At 42.8% G+C, this 25026-nt stretch overlaps 1 protein-coding gene across 2 annotated transcripts in view; it reads right to left on the bottom strand.

Annotated features, from left to right (window-relative positions):
* The window catches only part of LOC128747293 (formin-like), a 42063-nt gene that overhangs the window by 4462 nt on the left and 12575 nt on the right, over window positions 1–25026 (bottom strand). For both annotated transcript variants that reach the window (XM_053845098.1, XM_053845097.1), the window contains exons 5-16: window positions 24790–24851; window positions 23085–23836; window positions 20456–20594; window positions 15812–15899; window positions 12221–12282; window positions 12036–12124; window positions 10541–10670; window positions 10127–10273; window positions 9994–10053; window positions 9791–9911; window positions 5708–5800; window positions 886–937 (exon numbers count right to left, since the gene is read on the bottom strand). In XM_053845098.1, the coding sequence (XP_053701073.1) occupies window positions 886–937; window positions 5708–5800; window positions 9791–9911; window positions 9994–10053; window positions 10127–10273; window positions 10541–10670; window positions 12036–12124; window positions 12221–12282; window positions 15812–15899; window positions 20456–20594; window positions 23085–23836; window positions 24790–24851 (1795 nt within the window). The remainder of the gene's footprint in view (window positions 1–885; window positions 938–5707; window positions 5801–9790; window positions 9912–9993; window positions 10054–10126; window positions 10274–10540; window positions 10671–12035; window positions 12125–12220; window positions 12283–15811; window positions 15900–20455; window positions 20595–23084; window positions 23837–24789; window positions 24852–25026) is intronic.

The following is a 25026-nucleotide window of genomic DNA, read 5'->3' as shown; positions in this document are numbered from 1 at the left end:
CAACAGCTTACATTTACATGTAGCTCAGCTCTGTTTTTCGACACGTGTTAGACTAGATCAGATTCTCCGTTAGTGGGTAGGGGGGTCAAAGTCAAATCAGCTAAGTATTTCAGGGTTTTCCGCAGTACTTCAGCAGGGCAGAGCCCCCCTACGCAGGGATTTTGAGCCCCTATAATAAACTCAGCATTTTCCATTCTTGATTTCTAGTCAAGTGTGACTTGCGATGTCAGTGCTACCTTGCCATCAGACAAGGAGGACTAATCCTCTTAAGGCAGACATATAAGGACATATGATGTTCCATGGTGAGAAGGATTCATAAGGATCAGTCATTGCTTGTTCTAGTCACAGGTGACAGACAATTCACTATCAGGTGGCACTGAGGCTGAGGACTTCCTATTTCTAACACCATGTAGCTGCCTCAGTGGGCATCCCTCATCCAGCACAGATGTTTGAGCCCACCCAGGGCCCAGCAGGCCTTCTGACGCCCATATTCATCAACGGCGTGTCACTTTTACGAGGTGGCTCTGTGGGAACCTGAGCAAGAGCCCCCGCCTCGTTCTCGCGCAACCCAACTCCCGTCCACAGTTTACTATTGAGGTGAAATTAGAGGAAAACTTCATTAGAGGAAAAGATGCCGGCTTCCGTGTGGTTCTTTTGATCAACATCCACTTCCACTCTCCAACCAGTGCAAAATGTTCTTCATTGTAAATGGTCTTACAGAAATTTCCCTGATGATAAACCTGTGTTAATACATTGTGGGTTGATGCATAGCAGCTTGAGCACTGATAAAATAATGGTCACATACATCGATGAGTTAACGCAAAACCACCCACATTTGAAAACCAATCACTCCTGATTTTAAATGGATGTGGAAGCATTTTCTACCTTTTCTCTGCTGAGTTGAGGCGTTCCTCTTCAGATGTATGCTCCTCTTGGGCTGAAATTGACCGAAAAAAAGCAGTGAATTAGAAGAAAAATGGAGGATGACAACCATTACTGCAGTCTCCGGTAGTAGAACATTATTTTGAGATCATTGGATTATTGTATAAACATTTGGAGACTATCCCAGCTGCTTAAGGAGACAGGCATTGGATACCCTGGACAGCACATCAAACCTACAACAGACCCACAAGAAGAACACCTTTCCAGAGGTGCATCTACCAGGACCTGTGAGGCTGCAACAATGGGGCACCAGCTAGCCACCCATTTCTGTAACGCACAGGCAGCTGAACGCCACTTGGAATGACAGTACAGTACATACATACAATTTAAGAGTTGGTGAGGAGGTAGGTTGTGAGCTACATTGTTTAAAAAGTTGGTCTTGAATCCTGAGCGTGAGCTCACTGATTATTTGGCTGAATGGATTGGTTGCTAAAAGTCAAAATAAAAGTTTTACGACAGAGCCCAAACAATTATTGTCTAATAATGGTCGAATAGGTTCATGCTGGAAGGTTTGTGTTTGCATGCTTAAAAATGTTATGCTATCTGGACGGTTGTGTGTGTTTGGTGCTTTCAATTCCTGCAAACTGTTTGAGATACAATAGAAATGTGGGCAGTGAGGGTGCTGTGTTTACAAATGATCCGTAAAACTGACAGTGAGGAGAATTGAGTCAGTGCTGCATTGAGCCGACTGACAGGTTTTCACATAGTAAAGTTTGACCATTGACTCCGGGTGCAGAAGAGAGGAGCTATGGGCTGAGTGGAAGTGCAGGTATGAACATGTACCTGAGGGCAGAGGGAGCAAGGTTGAGCAAGGAGACTTGGGGAGTGGAGGAGTGGACTCCTGCCATGTAAAAGTGCCTAAATGCAAGGCAGATGTGTGCGGCGGGCAGGCCGAGGTGCAAGAATTTATCTAGGGCCAAAGAGTTCCTGTGATCTCAGATTTATTGCATTTTTCCAGATTCATCCCTTTTACAATGATGGGGGACCTGAAGATTTAAGAGGGGGAAGTCTCCAAAAAATTGTTCAAAGGCAAGTTTGGGGGTCTTTGGGGAGACGGTGAGCTTAAGACTCTGACCAACCACCTCTTTTACTTTCACCCTCTTTTTTTTTACTTGTATATGAGCAACAAGGCCGATGTTAACCTAATGAAGGGAGGGGTGACTTTGTCTGGGACAGAAGTAGTTGCAGGGAGGGGAAAGGGGCCGTGACCAATGGCGTTATTCTCAGTGGGGGTCAGACTGGCGCCTGAGGTACCCCTCTGGTGCGAGCATGCAGAGGTGGCACTGGAGGAGAGGGAGAGAGGGCCGGTGTGAGGATGTGTGAAGTTTCTCTGCCTTTGCTCTCCGTGTAAACATGAAACCAGTAGTCGCTAACTAGAAAGTTATGAGACGCGCATGCTGAGCGCGACAATAAATTAAGCCTTTAAAACCTTGACACACTTTTCCAAACCTCCACTTTACCAAGCAGCCAGATAACAAAGAGATGGGGAGCATTCAAAGACAGATGCCGGGAGCTTTAAGGGTTACCCTTCCCTGCCCCTCGCTGCACCTCCATCCAGCACATGACTGAATAAAAAAAAAAAAAAAAAAAAACCTCATTAAAACAATTTGTTAAGAATGAATTCTACACGCTCTACGTAATTCACAGTCATTAGGACAAATGGAAGTGCGTTATTGTATCTGACTCACTGACGACGCTCAAGGCGGAGGTGATAAACTTCCTCCGCAGAGCTGGCGGAATGAGATTTACACCAAACAAGATTAAAAGCAGGACTTTGTTTTCACTTAGTCATGCGGTGTAATCAACACAGGAAATGTGTGCTCAAGAGGTTTTAAAGCGGATTTAAATGATAGAGGAAAATACATCTTTTAGAGGTAACATTCCTGAATCTGTAACACTGTTGACCTAAGTCAGGCGTTGCTTTATCAGATGACCCATTACATCACACACCTATCAGTGACCCTAAGATGCTACCAAACTGGAGGGAAGTGTGTATTCTGGTCCTCAAAATGGGAAAACTGCTCATTGAATGCATGGTTTTAACTGGTTCACAGCTATTTTTCGGACGCATTAATCCATTTTCTAGTGCCTTAGCAGAGACTGAGGTCATGTCACAGATGCCTTAACATCCCTCACCGCAGGCAGTACGGCTCGCTCAGCTGGGGAATGCAGAGATTTTACAGTGCCATGGATCTGCCCCGGACTAGAGACTCCTCTGAGCTTTGTTTGCACTAATCCCTAATGCTCAAGGTGGCCCGCCCCTTCATGCAGGTGTGCAAGGGAGGATAGGACATAGCTCAACCAGGCTTTGCCTTTCTATTTGTCTAGTCTTCAGGAGGATTTACCATCATCATCCTGACAGACAATACAATCATCAAAATAATAACTTACTCTTTTTGGAATTGTTAAATAGTCCTTGAAAAGAGAAAACTATTATCAAAAGATGGCAAGCTAATCTAACTCTAAATCTAATGAGTCTATATGACTTATTGCTATAATGGCAAAATATCAGTGGTGAGATCCTTTTCCCATCTCAAGTCTAAGACTGAAAAAGAAATACGATACGTCTCATTTGTCCTACTTTCCATTTTAGAAAGAATCGCAGAATATCTGCACAGCTCCAAAAGGGCATGGGCTTGCATAAGCACATGTTGAACATAAACTTTCCACTGGAATACTTGTAAACCTTTCTTTCATAAACAGAATTCCTCAAGCTGTTGCCCATGCTCCGGGAGGAGCGCAATCATCGTTCGTGATGATTCCATGACTTCAAAAGGCAAAACAAAGCAACAGTTTTTCACATCAAAGGACGGCTAAAGGCTCTTAAATTGTGACTCACCAGTGAATTATTGAATCTCTCGCTCAGGTTAACGCAGTCGGATGACCAAAGATGCATGTGTTAGACACATTTTTGGGATTCAGAATCAATGCTGCAGAACAAAAAAAGGCTTCCAGAGAAACTGGTGATAAACTGACTAAAGCTCAACTTTTTCTTTGAACAATAAACTGGATCAGAGGCTCTGAGTGGGAACCCAAATGCCCTGCACTTGATTTTTTATTTATTTTTCTCTTATTGTCTCATAATGTAAAATAGAAAAACAGTATATAAAAGCATTCGGTCATTAGGTGATTCATTTTTGCCCAAATATTCTTTTTCTCAGTTGCCCAGAAATCTACTTTGCAGTTGTGGGAACAGCTCGACTCCTGTCACGGTGGTCCCCAGGTCTCCTCCACTGGGGCTGGGCAGGCTTTACAACACCGTGGCCAGAGATGTCCTGCCGGCTTTATGGCAGCCGAGACTACATAAGAACCATGTTAGGGGCAATGTGATCCCTTCTACAGGCCTGTTGACTCCTGTCCTCACGCTGTCTTACAACGCACCAAGACGCCCCTGCGCAGCAAGAGCAAGAAACACAGCGGAGACATCTCACAGACACACACAAGCACAGAGGCCAAGTGATGGATCGTGCACCCCGTGAGTGACTGTCTGACACAGCAAAAACATAATCATGTCTTCCTCTGTATAAAAGTCTCATGCTGTGTGTTATGTCTTTTTTCCTCAGCTCAGTTTCATCTGTGCTGCTGTAAATCCTGCAAACAAAGTTTCATCTTTAAAGATATTTAGAATGCTTGCCTCCTTTAGGGTTATATGGGACCGGGAATTCATTACATGGGCATCTACATTTTGTAATATTTTGACTGAAATCAGTCACACTGGGTAAAGACATTTGCTCTTCTTGTTTGGTTTATGATGTGAGGTATACTGACATGAACACTATGATCTAAATCTTTTTAGTTTACATTATAAGTGGATCATTATGGTTGATCATTATGTACGAAAAGGTACAAAGAAACGTACATAAACTGAATCCTTTGTGTTTTGCTCTCCTTGCCTGCTATGGTAACAAATGTCAAATGAGGTTCAGGAGAAGTCTCCATGGACCATGATGTTTGCCGATGATGCATGGCTTGCAGTGAGAGTTAAGAGTAGGTAGATAAGGTGCACCAGTCTCATGTCCTCCTGGGGTCCCATACTTCCCCCTCCTTTGCCTGCTCAGTTGACTCCCAACAATTTTATTTCAACCTTGTCATACCCTTGTGCCCTGGACCACCAATCTACTGCAGCTCCTGATGGTCACTGTGAGGGAGTCACTACACCAGCAGCATACAGGCAACTTGGTCAGTGACCTCCTTCTTAGCCTCTGTCTCAGCATCCATAAGCCCCTTTGATCAGGAGAAATTTCGGTCTTAAACCACAGGAAACTGTTGTCTATCTTCTATGACCGCTAACTCAGATGACAAACAACTAATTTTCTTCCTTGTCAGTGGAAGGGTGGGTGGCTGTGGACCATCTCAAACTCGTGTTCGTGTTGCATAACATCAAGAGGACACGTCACCTTCTGACCCTTGCCATCTTGACTGCCGCAGCCACATCAGCTCATTTGCAAAATTCTCCATCAGAAGCTGAGAGGTCAGAATCACATTTTTGGGGCCCGGGAAATGGTTCTGTCTTATGAATGTTTTTACTCTCAGTTGAGTTGTCATTGAACTAGAAAATAAACTTAAGGCAGGATGACAAAGAACAACACAAATGGCTCACTTCAGCTTCCATCTTTAAAGAAGGCATTTTACTTTGTCAGTCCAAAAGAGATCCGGATTGGAATGCAAGTTGGTGAAGACTATGATTATGTCTTCACTATGGCTTGGAAATGTCTAAAGCTCCATCACTCTGATGGATGGACAGGGAAGAGACAGGGAAGCTCACCAGAAGACACAAACGCCTCCATCTTCTCTTTAAAGGGCTGGAGGTGTTCCTCGGATGAGTTCGCACACACTTTCTCCACATTCTTCTCACAAGCTGCAACAAAATGACAACAGAAGAGGATCAGTGCCAGATGACCAGAAGGAATGAGGTTTAAAAACACTGACAAATACAAACAAGATCACTGATGAATGTTTAACATTAGAGTTAATGAACACAAGCGGGGAGTGCGTTCAGCAGTAAACGGCTGCGTGTCTGCTTGTAGCTGATCTGTTTGTTGTTTGTGGACGGCTTTTCTTTGCAGTGCCAAATGACCCGACTCACTCGAGCTCAGAGGAAACAGGCGTGAGTGAACGTGTTCCAACCGAACCTTTACCATTTCCTGTCAAGTGCAGGCCTGGGACGCGCTCCACACAGACGCCTGCTGAAAGAGCTTTAGCACGTTCCTCGAACCTGTAAGTCATTAATGGCTGCAATAAATACCTCAACTTGCTTATGACTACGTAGCTAAATAGTTTTGCAAAAAAACCCGGAAAACAAGAATTAACAAGTTGCAGCACATAGCCTCATTGCTTTTCGGTCCGATTCAGGTCTTCGCACGTGAAACACCTGCAGCTCCGACAACCTTATATCTGTCGTTTATTGGCTGTTTTATTGAATCTGACAAAAGCATCTGTTTATTTCATGACACTTTTCTAATCTATGAATCACTTGTGGACATCAAAAACAGAAATCAGACAGCTAAAAATCCCAACACTGATAAAAAAAAAAGTCTAGTATTTAGGGGTGGCGGTTTTCCAAATGTGGTCCAGACAGTAAAGGCTGCAAAGAGGAAGCCCACAAAAACTCAGCAGCTGTAAAATATAAAAACTAAAAGCAGTCTAATACATTGTCTTGCAGTGATAGTGCAGTTATGGAGGAGTGCGGTCCAGAGTTTCTTTTAAAAACCACTCTTGTTTTGGCTTTTCAGTTAAAAGATATTTCTTGGTTGGAAATGTTGCCAAATGTTTGTTCACTAACCACAAAATGTTGCACCAACACAGCGCAAAGTGGTGAATTCTGAAGCAACATGAGGTTTTGATAAAACATGGACTGACTTTCAGTTTTTAGCATTCTGACCAGGGATCACAAATGTGTCCTATTCTGCCTACGACATCCAACCCAATATCTAAGCAACTATTGAACTTAAGGTAAAGAAAACCAACAAATTTATATACCATCCAGGATTTCTGCCCTAGACAGTAAAAACAAACAAAAAAAGCAGAAATCTCTCTTCAATCTGTCATGTGGTGTCCATTTCTTATATGTGCGGCTTGACTTCTGCAAGGCTGTCTTCAGTCATGTTTCTTTCTGGAATTTTTCATCAAAAACATGCTGAAAACCCACCATGATCATGTCCTCATCCATGATGTGTTAGCTGCTCCTTTTAATGTTTCCACTTCGTTCTAATATGTTTGATAACGTGAGATTTCATCTTTAGAAAGAGATCATTTTTCTGAACGTGTGGCGGTTACAATTTGAGCCGTGGCGGTGCATGAAGACCGTATACATACTGTACAAGTTCAGTGTTGTCTTGAATGAATAGAGGGATTTTTTAGAACATTTTGAAGTTTGTCTTCATGCTTGATAATTGTGTAATTAATAACAATCAGAGATTTGTATTCCAATGTGCCTTTACGACGCTGCAGGGTGCTTTATAGCAACACAAATTGCCTTATTTTTATATTTTTGTTTGTGACTTGAAACTCAGAGTGAGCTGGCTCTCTCTCTGTTACATTTTCCAAGTTCACTCACATTGAAATAAGGAACATCTTGAATTGGCTCAGAAGACTTCCCAGTGGTGCCGTGAGCGGAGGCTGGACTTGGGAATCGGCGCTCAGACTAAAAACCCTGCCTGAACCTGACATTAAAGGCCATTTAAAATCAGAAAACCGTCTGATTCGCCAAAGTGATGAATGTTGAACCTGGGCTGGCTCTTCTGTGAAACATTAAACTCCCCTGAGCAGCAAATGAGCGCTGACTGTTTCTTTTTATTTGATCCTATTTCATTCGGTAGCTACACTGCCTCTCTGTCCAGTCCTGTTACGCAGCACTTAAGCCTTGGCAGGTCATCAGTGAGTCCAACATGAAGACGACCAGAAGCAGATCACTAAGTATTCTTTAAGATGAGGAAATTAACAAAACGTAGGAGCAAAAATGCCTGACAGAAGTGGTTCAGATGGTCACGGCCTCCTATTCATCCCTCTCTCCTGGAGAGGAGCACCGAGAGGTCATCACCCTCTTCCCAAACAGGAAACCCCATCAAAAGAGGATCATGTTTCTGCATAAGCAGGAGGGCAGCCGGGCGGACTAGAAGCCGCTTGTGAACGTCGATGTGTGCTGACAACAGAAAGTAGTGCGTGCTAAGATCTTCAATAAACTGTCATTGCTCATTCTGTGCACACACACTGCTGCTGATGCAGATGTGGATTCAGTTTGGCTTCAAAATCATGCGCTACGAGATGAGTCCAGCTCAGTAAATGATTGTTGTTGGTTGTCATAAAACCCAAATACACTTCAAAGGACTTACGAGAATGTGATCAGTGTTACGACAGATGTTTATCCACTAATCAGATGAGAATGTAACAAAGATCTAAGCAACGATTAATGCGTCGTGTGTGCGAGATAATCAGTTTACAATAGCAGCGTTATTTTTATTCAAATGTTTACTTCTAAAAAATTGAAGTCAAGCATGCGTCATCAAGCCTTACCAAACAATAGAATAAAAGAGTAATAACACAACTATGTGCCAACAACACCAGACGCCCGGACACTTGAATAATACGGATGCTCCTTATGTTGCCCTATTTCTGAAACGTGCCTTTATGACAAGATTAAACTGCTGGCTTACAACTCAATAATTGAATATTTTTTTGTGCAAAACACCCATAAAGCTATATCACTACGGTTATGTATATGTTTATGTACAAACACTCAATAGGTAAGAACAAGCAGAGGTTCACTTTCAGTTTCTGCTGAGCTTTCCTGCTTCATTCACCTTGATACAACAAATCTCTAATGTCTCTGAAATTGCTGCTTCATACCTTTTTGAAACACATTGGAAGTACCACAGTGATGTGGTTACTGCGGGGATCAACAGTATGAAAAATCTATTTAACCTAAAGGCCAGTTGATCGTAACACGGCTCACTCATCAAAGTGTCTAAAGCAATCTGGGAGCAAAGCGGTTAAGTTGGTGAGATCCGTGTAACCACCAAGTCCCCTGACCTTCGACCCAAGGCTGGAGGGCAAGACACCGCAGTCGCCACCTCAGGATCAGGTGAGGGAGGGGTTTGCTAGGGCCAGTCAGAGCTAGAGTGAGGTGTGAGTCAATGTCGGATACGATTTACAATGTGGATGGAAGTGATCTGCGCCGGCTGCATAATTAAAACCAGTCTCTTTCTTTAGGCTGGTTTATAATAAATATTTATTCATGTCGGCTGGAGAGGATAAAAATGGTGGGAGTCATAGGTGGAGCTCTGAAAACGTCCACCATCCTTGATGCAAATGCCCTCGAGGAATACTGTGCCAGATTGTGCGGCAACAGAGATCAAATAGCAGGTCGTTATGTTGCATTTATTGTCCTTGAGTCTTCCATTTTTCCTAATAAATGAGTGACAGCTTGAGGTGGGTCTGGGTATTTTTGTGGACTCTTTGTATTTCTCCCCCGGGTCAGAGACGAGCGGGCTTTAACAGCGATTTGAAAAATGTAGGGGCGCAAATCTAATTGCTTTCATATGCCGTATTATTGGTTGATTTAAATAACCACAGACACCCGGGGCACAGAGGGGCATCGCCTTTAACCTCTGCGTGGCCAACATGACTGAATGCGTTACTGAGGGGTGTGGAGCTCATCAAGCTTCACAACTGCTACATTTAAAGTCTTAGAGGTCTCTCAGCGTAACATAAAGACGGGGATTGAGCATGAGATACGGAAAGGAAGACAAGAAGAAGACAAAGAAAGCAAGCTGCTCAAGCCTTGTGATATAAACATGACTAGTGCATGTTTTTGTGTCGTCTGCAGACCTAAAATAAATATGAAGATTACTTGTTAGGTCTTTCTTGAGTTTCTTGATGTCTTTGTTGAGGTCATCAAACTTGACTTGTGAGGCCTGGAAGAAATCCTGAGGTTCCGGTAACGGAAAGACACTCTTCTCAGTACCAGCATGCTGAAATTATGAGGAACATTATGAGCATGGTTGGACTGATGGATGGTACAAGCGAGAAAGTTGCATGTTATCAAGATGATACCTTGTCAAAGTTGCGCAGAAAGTATAAAACCACATAATCCATCAGAGTCATTCGATTGTCCTGAAGAGGAAGAGGTAATTTGTTAAAAAGAGGAAGTAAAGAAGGGTTTGGACGTTGGGTCAACAAATGTTACCCTGCTTTTCACATCCTTCAGTTTGGGTAGAATCTCCAGGGCGAAGCCGTCAGCTTGACCTCGAGTCCTGTTTCCTCCATTCATGTAGTTTCCGAAAGCCAGGACGAGACCCAAGATGTCACGCAATTTTTCACATTCTCGCAAGTCCTGAAACACAAACTACATCAGTATAATCCACTGGGAGAAGAAATCATACTGTCTAGAAAGAGTCTAGAAAAGACGAGACGCTACAAAATTATGAAGTGTATCATGGTAAGATAGAAGTAGATAATTCTAATTTAACTTAAAAGTTATAAAACACGTTTAATGTTGGGTTATAAGTTACAGTTGTTTGGTATTAAAATATGAATGCTGTTGATCCTAGCAAAATAAAAGCAGTAGGTTTCTGCGTATTTTTATACTTGATGTCCTTACTTTGCAGACATTGAATATGACGTCAACCTTGCGACGGATGGATGAGATGGTATCCTGGAACACTGTCTGGAAGATGATACACTGAGCTCGGCCAGCAAAGTCTGGAATCTGCGAAAGCTCATAGAGGAACCTGGAGAAGAAAAAACAGGAGGGAAAGGGGGGTCAGGATGAGATTGGAGCGTGATCTGTTATGACAGAACTAAACAAAACGTCCACCAGGAAGAACTATTTTGGTTCCGTTTCAGGCTGCGCAGTTGCTGTTCACAGGCAGCCAGGCAGCTGACAGTCCTGACCGGTGCTGGTCGGCTGAGTCTGAAAGGTCCACGAGGTCGGGTCAAAGGAAAGTAGTGAGCGGCACACACCGTCTGATCAAAGATACCTCGGGCCTGATGTGGAATGACTTGTATAAACAGTGCCGTGTCAGAGCGGTAACATCCTGCTTGATTAGGGTCCAATGATGGAGGCAGACGCTGAGCGGGGATGACTCAGTCGGACGTAGTGACAGCTCTGGTCAAACATGGAAATAGTACGACTCGGGCTGAGCGGCACCGGTGAGTCCAGACCTCATTAACTGGTCCGGACAACTTAACCCTGACAGGATGGAACTACTGGAGCAATATTGCTCACACAGCGGTCGACATTTATAGAGGAGAGGATTTATAAACACAATTAAAATGAATTAAATGAACCTTTGGTCACACAAATGCCAAGTAATAATAGTTCATTATTGTTGTTTATTCATACCCATCAACAGGTGAAACAAAGGTTATGTGAATGTTTAAATTACATTAGCGATATTGAGGTGTACAATTTATATTTCAAATATTTGATACACTCCTAATCAGTTTTTTTTCCAAAAGCATTTGACACTAAATTAAAACTACAACGGGGGAGAATCACCTGTTCTCTGAAATAAAGAGCAAACTTTCCAATTTCAACATAAACAAAGCTGCTCATGCTAAGCTAAGTAGATGACTTGGCTAGGATGTTTATTTTGACAAAGTGCTTATAGAATATATATTTTTCTTCAGTGAGATAGAAACCTAGATAAAAACAGAGGTACAAGCAATAGGAATAGCGCATTATAAGACTGGAACGTAATCTAAACGGCTAACTAGGGTCAGAGCTACTAGCTTTGTGCACAAATGTTGCTTTGTTAAAGCATGTCAGGTTTTAAATGCACCTATAGCGAATGTAGCTAAATAGCAGCTCAATTCAATGCTGACTTACTACTTGAGCTAAAAGGCTAATGCATATCAAAAGTATTCATGCACACGTAGAATATTTTTGGTCATATATCTGGCTAATGCTAATACATCTAACAGCTATGTTAGCAAACCTTTAAGTGTATATTCTAAAATGAGAAACCATTTGAGTATGTTCGCCACTCGACATCTTGATTTCTGGAAGTGATCAAAGTGACAATCCCTCAGATGAGCCCAGGAGACAAATGCATCAAAGAGACTTCCTCTGCTTGAAAATCTCTCAAACTCACTGTTCAGGCTTGTCCAGAAGTTTTAGCTCATCATCCTTTGACGTCTCAAAATGTTTCTTTATTTTGTCCAACTCATCCACTGTCGCACGCTATATGAAGCAGGAGATAAGCACAGCACAAAGTATTCTTTGGAGAAGTTGATTCTTTAACATACCGTGTTCACCGAAGTCCATCTTCATACTCACGTTTTCATACAGAGCCTCGATGGTCTCCAAGTCCACCACAGAGTTGTCCACAGTGAGCATGGCTGCAACGGTAATGGTGCACATTTATTAAAGTGCCTGGGCTAGTAAAGGAACAAGATCTGCTGGCTTTTATGTCATGCCAGTGTTTGAAGCACAAACTTGTTTTTCTGACTCAGGCTGTAAACTGGTGATGGGCCTATAAATGTTGGTTAAGGGCAATGAGATTTGCAGTAAAGTACGTGATAAGAGCTCAGGTTTAATGGTGAGGCAATGGGAAATGTTAAGAGCAAGCAAAACGTGCAGTTATGGTGCAAACATATGCTTCACATACAATACATCATGGACTAGATGGGTTTAATTGTGAAAATTGTGATGTAATTGAGGCCAATACGCATCTGCTGTTTGAGTGGTCGGTAAATTAATGCACTATTTTAATATCAACCTTTTCTTGGAAGGTTGATGCAAATGTTGGCAAAGAACAACACACAAAGTTTATTGTGAGACTTTTACAGATGACCACTTTGTTATAATTGTAGTACCGTCTCATCCAAATCAATCTGGGTTACAAGCAAAACAAAAAATCTTAAAAAAACCCATCTCCATTTCCAAATATTGACACCACTTGTCAGCGAGAGATTACTAGTTTGATCCCAGCCAGACATCCCCAGATTGCTTCGATTGTTTCAGATATTAGCTTACTACCAACAGCGTGTGATTTCATGGGTGAATAGGAGACTTAATGTAGCTAGTTTTGGGTGATGGAATGCACAGAAAGCACAACATAAAAATACATTTGCTGCAGGTTTTTCTTAAAGCACACAAAAGCACAAGGCGTTTAAAAACACACAGAAGTGCGATAAATACTACAGCACTAAAACATCATTCAGATGTTTAATCCTACTGATGCTATATCATATGCCAAAGTCAAGGTTCTTGAGTCAAAGTCAGTATCGGCCTCAAATTTCCAGCTCCAATCCAGCGTGAGCAAAGTTTTTCACTGAGACCATGGTGTGAAATTGTGGCGGGCTCAGCGCCAATGCCAAAATTCCAATGTAATGATCGATGTAGAACTGGAAATTAATCTGCACGTCCAACAGAACAGAGAAAACAACCTCCATATGGTGATGTACGGCCCTCATCTGAGGCTTCAAGAATGATAAAAGCTGAATGTGGTAAAAGTGTATCCTGGCGAAAGACGAGAGGAGCAGAAGAACTTCTGTTCTTCGTACAGTTGAAACCAGCACACCGTGGGGGGGGAAGGGGCGGGGGTGGTTCGGCGGAACCTCTCACCACACACTCGAACCAGAAAGCCACAAACGAGTGTAATGATTTTCAGGAAAGAGGGGGAAGAAAAGGGTCATTTGGAGGCTAAATAAATAAATGACTTCAGGGAGCCGATGGTGGTTTCGTAGAACAGTGAGTATGTGACAGAAAGAGAAAGTGACTCCTGAATGGTGTCACAGGTTTATGTGATATTTGCAAAGGAACAAGTCCGCTAAACTGGTAGCTAGCAACACTGAGCATCACCTGAGTAACAAACCATGAATCTAGTGTGGAACATTATTATTATATAAATTAGATCGAAGAGCTCATATTAGCCTGCTAACAAACAAGTGCCAGATAAAGTCTGCATTTGTTGTTTTGAACTCTCGAGGGGTGAGGACTGAGAAGATGGAATTAGGGGAGAACACACTAGTATGGAGTCTCTGCCAGATCTGTTCTGGATCCAGGAAGTCTTTGAAGGATCCACTGCAAGAACAATCGTCATCTTGTAGTCTTGGTGAAAACCGTGAGGACTAGCCATCCCCTTGCATGTGCTCTGTTCTAGTTGATTTTTTGTTAGCCATTAATGCAGGTGACTCCAACTGGGCCTTAGCATACTGGTTCCCAGCTGTGGTGAGCTGTCAATGTGGTCCCTATGTCTGGATCAGAGGGAGCGCTGGAGGTCCATTTCCTACATCTTATTAGAGTGGATTATTCAGTCCCTCAGCCATGCAGCCGTCAATCACACACCAAAAGGGGGCCTGCTCAAGTGTGCACCGGACCACTCTGTTCCGAGGGGAGCCGGATATCTCTCCACACCAACAGATCAAAGCCTGACGGCAAACCACCTCACACCCTCTCCTTCCACTTTTCACTCATCGGCTTTGGTGTGGAAGGGCATATGTGGTGTGTGAACATGTGAAGGTGTGTGTGGCAGGCTGAGGTGTTGCGTGGGGGAGAAGCCTTGCCCTTGAACCATGGTGGCCCTTGAGGTCCCCGAGTCGCTGCAACTGGTGCAGTTCACCCCGTCTCCCTGAACCAGAGTGCTGCTTTCCCTGCTCCCCCTTGCCCTCACTTTCTGCTAGCTCTAATTGCATTACATGTCCCATGTCCTTTTAATTTGGCAACAAAGGAGAGGCAAGCAGGCGAGGCTTTAGTGGTGCTTATGAAGGTTGTGTCCTTCTGGGCTGCAGGAGCTGCAACGACTGACCTTCCAGAGGAAAAAAACACTTGTGAATATTGACTCATTAATTATTAACTGGGTTGCTGAGAATAGAGATTTGTCAGTGATGCTTAAACATCCCAGGAGTTCCCAGTTAAATCTACCGTTCCAAGATGTAGTCAAGACTCCAAAGCCCGTACAACATTGTCATGTCTGACAGTACTTTCAAATTAGGGTGACTAGATTGACGAGTTTAGTGTGAAAAGTAAAAACTGAAATTCATAGCTGAATTTATTTATTACCAACCACACCCTGTGAGCGTGGGACAAGGAGCAGTTCTTGTCTAAGTATGTAAAGTTGTGTTAATGTCAGAATTATACAAAGTCATGTTTCACCTGAATAACGCAAAAACATGGTAGAACTTCCGGGTATAAACAAACAATACCGGCAAACCCACATTTACAGTAAACCAAAAGTAAAATCCTAAAAATAAAAGCGAGACAATATGGACAGCCAGGTCTCTGGCTTGTGTCTGAGCGGGTTTTATGTGGTAGCTCAGTGTCTGCTCGCTGTGGAAGGTGGTTTTGTACATGCTTAGATCATTAGTGGGGTGTCAGTCCCATTAGGCTTGTGGAAACCGTCACTCTCTACAATAAACAGATCTGCTGGCCGCGTGCTCAGACTAGCAGGCGGCAGTCACTCTCCGCCACAGTCCCAAGACACGACCGACTCCTGGCCCATCTATGCTGTCCCTGAACACGTTCAAGACACTCAAACATGCGGCTGCACTTTTCACAAGATGTTAATCTAGGTTATTTTGGATTCTTCTAAAATATAAATCTGACTAATGTGGAATGTGATGAAACAGAGGCTGTGTCAAATTCTCATCAGTACCACTGTATAAAATGGAAAAAATCCTTGTGTTCATGTCAGAATACTGAAAAACTGTCCTCTGGTAACAAATGAGAAGCTGTCAAGATATAGGAAATGACTCTCCACTTTTGGGCTCCCTATCACATCCATAAAAAGAGCCCTTCATCTGCTTTTCATCAAATGTCACGCTCAATTTATTAGCCAATTGAAAAATGAGCCTTTTCCTAGAAAGATATTAAAATGATATCATACTGCACACATGCTGCTTGACATCCAGAGCAAATATTTTTCACCTTGTTGAATGTCTTTCATATCCAGATGCAGGCTTGAGATGAGGATTCCGACTGCCTGCGAACGTTTCCCATCCAGCAGCTTGATTATCTGAAACAGAAACGTATATTTTTTCAGTACAAATCATAAAACAGCTAATCAGGCTCAGACAGACTTAGTCCATAAATAGATCCGGTTTACCAGGATCATGGCTTATTACTCCAGGAAATATCTCATTTACACTGCGAGGAATTATGTCAGATTTTACTGAACTCAGGACTCAACTTTCATCAACTCACCTACCAATCCGATCCACATTTATTTGGACTCACGCAGCTTGTACAAAGTGCTATTGCAGACCACATATTGAACACGTCTCGTACCCTGTTTAAATTCAATTATATCCAAAAGAAATGTCATTGAGATCCCTTTGCATCTCCAAACTATCAAGTTCCGACACCTAAAACAATGAGAGAAAAATGTTTTGGACTGTGTAAGCACTGAACATGTGGCTAAATCAACTGTTTGGCATTATATGGAAGGTTCTCGGTTCATGATGACCAGCCCAGTCAGAATGGCTCCACTGACAGCGGCCTTGATAGACGATTGACCCGAGCAACCGAGGCTAATCGTCACATAAAATCACGTAAACAACTGTCAGATGCACAAATCACACACCTGCCACCAGAAAAAGAAGCAATGCAACAACAGCACTTTGTCCCTTAGAGAGCATGTGAGAGATATGATCGAAAAATATCACACTGCAGTGAAAGTACAAAGGCAAAAGTGGCACCATAAAAGGGCAGCATCGATGAGCGAGGCGATGGAGTAGCGGGGCTTTTTATAACAAACTATAAATTCACAGGATTTTTATTTGTGCCTACACATGGTCACAATTACTTATGGCTTGAATTCGCCGTAAAGCCAGAGAGAGTTTTGGCAAGGTAAAGCCCTGCTCTAAAAGTTAATGTGTCAGGCTTCTTCATTAGCTATTACGGCATTGACGGCTACTGGGTTGTCCAGTGGGAGCTGGAGAACAGAAGCCTTAGATGTGGGTATTGCATTACAGGGCGTTAGAGGGTGCCATGCTGCTTCCAGCTCTATAACCAGGATCACCGGGGATCTCCCACTCTGAGGACCTTAGGTGGCTGAGCTTTTGCAACACCTCTAATTACCCATTTTGGACAGGCCTGAAACCCTTCTGACATGCTGCTGATGGCTGACTGGCAATAGCTAGTCATAGATTTAAGCCAACATGGGAAAAATGAAGTGATTTCATTATCCTTAGCAACAGCTGACAACTAGCTTAAGGTAGACATACAGTGTTAAACTGTGAGAGAACCTCTGGTCATAATATTGTAGAGAGTTCTATTGTGGCATAATGCTCAGTTGAGTGGACTAGCTATGGCGCTTCTGGGAGAAAAGGAAGGTGCTGGAAAAACAAGGTAAGAGACAAAGCGGAATGAGCTTTATTAAAGAGCATATGAAGAAAATAGTTATAAGAAGGGAGGATGACCATAGCAAAAGTGGAGGAAGTTGACCTGTTGACCCAGACAAAGACCGGTGAGGGGGCAAGACAAAGACCTGAATGGTTTACTCGAATTAAAGCATTTTAGTTCTTGATTTATTAAAAAAAAAAAAGACTACTGTCTCTTATGCACTGAGAAATAAATGTGTGTACCTACATAGCTAATAGATGTGTGCATCCGTATTCAGTTTGGTCCCTCTATGCTCTGGTGTCAGACTCAACTCAGGTTAGGTGGTCTCGACTACAACACTGGAAATACCTAACCTTCTATCCCAGACAGACAGATGGAGAGAACCAGAGCAATTATGTCGTTGTTTCAACCTTAAGCATAGACATAGTCATAGCAAAGACAGGTCCCAACACCGGCTGACTGCTCCCTCCACAGGCTGCAGAAAAATGTTTATTTGGCCCAAGACATTTGCAAGTGCTTAAATAACACAGGCAAGCCCAAAGAAGTGGAAGAGAAGAGAGAGTAAGTGTGTGGGCTTAGAAAAATAAATATGATGATGGGACTGGGAGCGACGGCTGTTTGAGCTGAAGCAGGTGTCCGGTGTTACTCAGGCTGGGAAGATCGCAGAGCCAAGGAGATAGTTTACACTAAGCCAGTGGCCAGTGACTGACTGCCTGACTCTTTCTCCTGAATCAACAGATGTTAGTCAGAAGATGCTTCTTGGCCCATCTGACCTCAAGACCACTTCAATTCCTGATCGACTGACTCGGTGTATGAACTACATTTTAAGTCATGTCCAAATAAAGAAAAAACAAAACTTTCTCAAAAACTAGGGAAGGATGGTGTGTGAGATTGACAGACAAATCCGTGAAGTGTCTTCCATCAGGAGGTCTCTGCATTGGTCTGTCATAGCGGAGATACAGCTGAGCCAAAAAACAAAGCTCTTCATTTTCTAGTGCTGCATTCCTACCATCACCTGCATTCTTTGGGAGGTGACCAACAGAACAAGACGTAAATACAGACGTAAAGAAGAGACCATCACTGAGCAAGGAAATATGACGTGTTCAGACAAATGGCTTCTGTGACTGTAGATCATGAAGGGACAGCCAGGGAGGGATACTTTTCCAAGAAACTACATCAATCTGTCCACCTTTTATTGCCCTATCATAGCAGGCCTTCAAGCATTTTACATTTACAAGTCAACCTTTGTTTACGCATTATGTCTAATTAAACAGTCCAATATTGCTTCATTAATATTCTGGGGTTCCTGGAATCCAATGAGAGACCTTAGGGTCAGGGAGCATAACTTTAATGCACTAAAACCTTCACTTTTTCCCCACATGTGGACAACACGACTGATCTCTTCACAGGGACGACCCCTTCTACTCTCTACCCTGATGTGTGTGCACTGTCTTCATCTCCTCTGAAACCAGTGGAGCGAAGCCACATGCCAGCAATTACACTTCAGGTTTAGTCTGGTCTGGTCAGCAGGGGCAGGAGAACTCTCATCCATGTCATCTCTTCAGCTTTGATATGCTAATCCACAGAGATGCCAGGACTGGAGAGTAAACAAGAGCTTTGATTTTTCTCTCAGCTGCACACATGATAAAGATTAGCTCACTAGAGTAGGCATCAGCGAAGCTCAAATTTGGCATGGGGAGTTTTGGGATTGTGGAAAAGCGGGAAGTAACTCATATGCATAATGTACACATGCATTCCGATCCCTCCCACTTATCGACTGCTGCAGCACAGAGCCCTAGGCGGTGGTGTTAGTATGATCTGGCAACACTTTCACAGCAAGTGCATAATGAGGGAGGACTTTGTTTATTATGCACATTTGCAGTTGGAAACAGAGACGCGCTCTGGTAAATTAGGCATTTGGTTTGAATAAGACAGTGCAAGTCGTGACTTGCTATTTAGTTGTAATGAAATGTATCTAACATTTGAACATGTTTTTTTAGCATACAATGATTTTGACTTGTTTTTATGTTGTATGTCTGTTATTTATTTCCTATTCTCTTTTCTGAAAACTGTCAATTCACATTTGTCAGGTCCACATGTGCTGCAAATCATAACTGGGCCACATGAGTTTAACGTGAGTGGGCATTTTGTTGTACTCAGTTGTTGTCTGCTGGCTTTTCTGAATTATCCTTCAGAATAAAACCTCCATTTTACTCTTAATCTGTACCTGAAAATAAGAACCAAACCCAAACATCCAAGTTTTCTAGGGCTCTAATTTTCATTGTGTATCGTTGATGTGAAATTTTCCATGAGGCTCATTGATATATAGAAAAAATACCACAGACCCTATCTTTATCTTTATCTACTTTCTGTGGACCATTTCCCTTTCCAATCTGTTAACACACTGAATAACTTGGCTTGTCTTAGTCTGCTGATCAGACGTTTTCTTTCCCATTAACCTCAAGTGTAAACCATCTGAGGTCTTAAAGAAAGATGAGGTAAACAAGCTGACTGGAGGTGTTGGAGTGTGAACTGGTTCTAAACATTCAACCTCATATTAAATATCAAACTAATATTTTCACTCTACAGATGTTTACATATTGAATAAAAAGACCCAGTAAGTGTTTATTCAGCGGAATTAAACCGCCTCCGAGCTCATGCAAGCTCAGACAGGAGACAGTTGGCAGGGATTGTCTGGATGTGGATGTCTGAGTTGGATCAAATGTTTTGCGACCAGAGTGAAGGAAGATCAGACGCACACTAACCCTCTGGAGCCGAGTGGAGCCTTCACAGATTGATCAGAATCGGGGATGTGTATGGATTCAGAGGGGCCAGTCTGCTCGGACGCCACAGTCAGGACCGCGAGGCGGCCAGAGTGCTGACAAAGATGCTGGCTCCAGCAGAAGTGCAGAGTTGAAGCATCAACTGAATCTTTGGAGGGCAGACCTAGATAGTACCGCCCATTGTTTATAAACCAATCCTGGACTTGTATAAAACTGCACAAAAAACATTTAAGTTTGTGTTAAGTTACATCTGGCAGCAGAAGTGTGAGTCCTAATCCTTTTCTTCCTCCTTCACTTTCTGTTATTCTTACCTCTGATTTATGATTAAACATGACTACAGATGAAGGCCAGAGGGCGGAAAAAAACGCTGTGTCTAACGCCCTCAGGTGGTTGTAAAGATAGAGGATGAAAACTTCATCAGAAATGAAAGGAAAATAAAGCTTACCTTCTTAGCTTTGGCTTTCTTTTCAAAGGTGTCTGACAGAGGTTTCTTCTTTGGCTGTAGCGTGGCTTTGGCGAAAAGGTCTTCAAGCTCCTTCGTGCTAATGTCAGGCTCTGAGAGGTTACCCCACAGAGTGTTGTTGCTGCAACACATTAAAATACAAAAATAATTACACCAAGAAAAGTATAACTTCCATCTGCATGGTCTGCATTTTACGTAAATGTCTCCACTTGGTACCCGTTCTATTGAGAAACTGCTTGCTGAAATACCCAATTGCGTTTTGGGACAACATTTGACTAAACAAAAGACAAAATATTAGAAATAAAGAAACAAAAGAAAAAAAAGCAAGCTTCCACAAGTGACATGAATTAACTAGAATTCATATTGGCAAATATATATCACTGACTTGTGCAAGCTGGACACCCATGGAAAAGTTAAAGAAGACAAAGTACATGCTCCTCTAACTACATATACATACTCTATATACAACGTGAATCTAACTCATGTACCTCCACAGTCAACAGAGTGAGTACATCTTAACTGGGCTCTCAATGACATGAGCCACAGCCAACTGGTTAGAAAGTAGTGTTGAAAGAACAAGAAACTTTGATTCGTTTTTTTCTGAGGCACCGCTCAGCATATTGTGGCTCTCCTGAAAGATGTGTGTGTGATGTATTTGTGCTCTTGTCTCCTATGTTTTTTTTTATCCTGCCTGTTGTTTTCATTTCTCTGCAACTTGGCAAGAATCGATGTTGAAACCAGACTGCATTCTGCACTCTAAAATCCACAGCATGTTTGTAAAAAGTGATAAAAAATAATGAGAGTCGAAAACAATTACTTTAATAAGGATAACTTCCAGGCAATTATTTTGTCGAGGCAATGATGTTGCTAAGTTACAAAGAGGATAATGGTGAGAACCTATGATTCTGTATTTCTCTTTAAGACCATCCATCAAGCATACGCACACATCAGCCCAACCATTTTCCACCACTCATGTAAGGTTGGGTCATGGGGCCAGCAGCTCAGACTTCTCCCTCTGCTAAAATTTCCTCCATCTCTCTTGGGTGAAGACACAGGCATTCCTAAGCTATGTTTAGATGCAATCACTCTACAATGTCCTAGGCAAGCCCCAGACCTCCTCCTATTTTGTTGGGTAAACCAGAAAGACCAAATCATCTCACAAAATAGTAGATTTTTTAAAAGGCCTTTTCCCCTGGATTCTTCAAATTTCAAAACATGCTTGTACGCTAAACTTTAGAGCACCTCAACTCCTCTCTGAACTTCTGCTGACAACAAAAGTTGACCAGTTGACCTCCAATGATGCTGGTGAGAAGAGACGTCAAAGAGTGTACAACGGTAGAAAAGTTCAAATGAAATGAAAGCGGGTGCTATCAACAATGTGGGTAAAAAAAACAGCTGCTTGGCACACACTCCGTCAGCTTTTCCATTTGTTTTGGCCATTTGTTTCCTGCCTTTAGCAGCTGAAACAAAGATAGTTCCACTGGCCTTTAAGTCTATACAATAAATTTGCTAACACAAACATATTAACTGCACACAGCTACTTAATCACTGCAAGCTTTGTCTCCACAACAGCAACAGTTGCTTCTTTACACAGCCGTTCTGTTGCAGTTGTTAAATTGTTCATTGGGCCAGGAGACTCACTTTTGACTAATGATTATGTCTCAAGACGAAAACAGCTGCTTACTGTTGACTCAGACGTGCTGGAAAATATGATTACATCCAAACCCTCCAATGTATTTCCATGAAAGACAACTTAATAATTGGGTGAATTATAAGACATTCCATTTTCCCATGATTCACACAAAGCTCTCTTGACATGTGGCAGCATTTCAAATCATGAGAAAACTGATGCCATTAACAGTTGAACATCTGGCCAGTCTACAGCCCAACACTGTGCCCTTTAACAGATACATATACATCTGATTCGAACCTGAAGTGAAGTGGCTTAGTTTAGCAAAGAAGTAGTGAACATGGCAGAAAGAGAGACTGGAAACCACATCTCTGCTTCTCCACTAATCCAGCCATGGAAATACAAGGCCGTAAAGTTGGGAGCCTGGCACTGCGAGGCAACAACCACAGCCACAGTAAATGAGCTGGATAATCCACTTAGAATTACAGAGTATCTCAAGAAAGGCCCTTAGATCACAGAATGGCAGCATGGCAAACAGATATCTCTCTTACGATCTTGATTCACTCATCATCATCCCTTGCCGTGGTTTGGCATGCCCCCTTTGTGGTGTGTGAACTGATTTTCAGCGATGAAGCCACTGCTGTGATTACTACTCTTACCGCTGCTGCAGCTGCCACGATAACTACCGTTATACTGACTCGCACTTCTGCAAACTAATGGACGGGAGGAGGTGAATAAAGCCAGTTCCAGAGTATATAGTGGTGAGACAGGCAGCTTGTACAGAAAAAAATGTACAAAGGAGCAGGATCTGTAGGAGTAGTAGTTGGTTTTGGTTATGGTTGGTTATGTCTAATCTGTATATGTGATTTAACATATGGAAATTCAATCTAAGATTTATCAACTAATATGAATGTATCTTTCCAAAGCAGCGGGAAGAAGTTTCTGGCTGCAGTGGTGGGCCCAGTGATATGATGCACATACTTGTTGTCCTGGATCTGTATCCTGGTCCAATACAAAGGCTTCATGGGACAGGCGGGCTCGATGGCAGCCTTGCGTGGTGCTTTTTCCACTCTTGGTCCAAATCCACCAAAAGGAGGAGGAGGGGGTCCACCTCCCGGAGGTGGTGGTGGTGGAGGGGGACCAGATCCAGGTAGCCCAGGAGGTGGAGGTGGAGGTGGTGGCCCTCCGCCAGGTAAAGGGGGTGGCGGAGGTGGCAGCCCGCCCATACTGTTGGGCAAAGGAGGAGGAGGAGGTGGCCCTGAGAGTCCTGGTGGAGGAGGTGGAGGAGGAGGAGGTGGACCTCCTGAGAGTCCTGGTGGTAGAGGGGGAGGAGGTGGGGGAGCTCCTGAGAGTCCTGGTGGAGGAGGTGGAGGTGGTGGAGCTCCTGAGAGTCCTGGTGGTAGAGGAGGAGGAGGTGGAGTTTTTAGATTGAGCTCTATCGAGTCCAGGTTGAGCTTTTTGGGAATGTTCTGGTTGGGGCTTTGAGATGGGACACCACCATCACCATCAGGACTTTTGATAAAGGTTTCCCTGTCAGTTTGGACAGCCACAGTGCGACAAGTTTTGATCACTGCATCATCTGATGTCGACACACCGATGTCACGGACACCGGCACACAACTGACTTGGACTCATGCCACTGTCTCTCTGCAATTTGGTGATGACTGCTTCCAAGTTAGATATTGCGACGGCATGCTCGCCTCGAACTTCGAAAATACGGAGTTGAAAATCTTCCTACAGTTGAAAAGAAAGAAAATCGTGAGTAAGAGAAACATATCACAACACTTGACAACAAAGAAGATATCGGTAAGCCGTGAAAATAATAATCCAATAAAAACAGTTACAAAGAACACTAAAAAGCAAAGGGTTCATCTGAGAGAATAAAATCAGATTATCACACATGAGCCCCTTTCACCATGAGAAATTGCATCAGACGTGTTTTCATCATTTCTCGTGGCCAGACTGTGGTCCATGTTTCCCTCTGTCAGCATCAGCCACTCAGAGCTTGATGTGGAATTACAAGCTTCAAAAAGACAGTCAGACAAACCAACTCTGAGGTCAGATTTTTCAGATCCATAAAGCAATTTATGACTGGAAATATAGTTATGTCAGTGACTGTTGTTTCACATGTGTCAAATGTTCTGAGAGCCCAACTAAAATGTTTAATAATCTCCGTAAGCTTTTGGTAAAGACTACATTACATCATACATATTAAATTGGATTGCAATCTGTATGCACTTTCTCTCAGATTATTTTTGGACAGAATTTCTCGACAGTGCTTAGCCTCAGAAGTTTTGGTTTGGTGGCCCCAGGATTACATTTCTTCTTTCCACAGACTATTTGATTCGGTTGTCTCCATTAAGACACAAGCTGTCTATGGAGTGGATGTTTGGGTTGACATTCAGCTCATTCAAGTCAGAGAATATCACATTCAGGCAGAGGGGACCATAAGGTCCAACCAGGGCTCACAATTTAATAATAATTCAGTGTTCATAAAGCTAATTGTAACACAGATGAAATATATAGACTCCCTTCCCTTCAAAGGGTGCTTGGCTATTACCCGTAAATCTACTACCATCTAGTGGTCAGTATAGGTAGAACAAGCAGTTTAATACAACTTCTTTCCTTTTTTTTACTGGTGTTTATGAACAGTGTAGTTTACATAGCACATAATTTTCTTTACTTACGTGCATCTTCTCCAGGTTTTCTTTGCATTCCCTCTTCAGAGCCAAGAGAGCGGCCTGGTGTTCTGAAAAACACAACAAAGTCTTATTTTGGTCTTTTTGTTCTGGGTTTGTTTCCCTCTAAGCAGAGTTACACACAGCTATTGTGAGGTGATTAGAAGAGCTAATGTTCTCATACAGAACAGCTGGCAAGGAGTGCTACGTAATGGGACATTCAGTGAAAGATTGGAAAGCAGATCT

Source organism: Synchiropus splendidus, chromosome 16 (genome assembly GCF_027744825.2).
Source record: "Synchiropus splendidus isolate RoL2022-P1 chromosome 16, RoL_Sspl_1.0, whole genome shotgun sequence".
Lineage (NCBI taxonomy): Eukaryota > Metazoa > Chordata > Actinopteri > Syngnathiformes > Callionymidae > Synchiropus > Synchiropus splendidus.
Note: the sequence above shows the minus strand (reverse complement) of the source record. Positions and strands in the feature narration are given on the sequence as shown.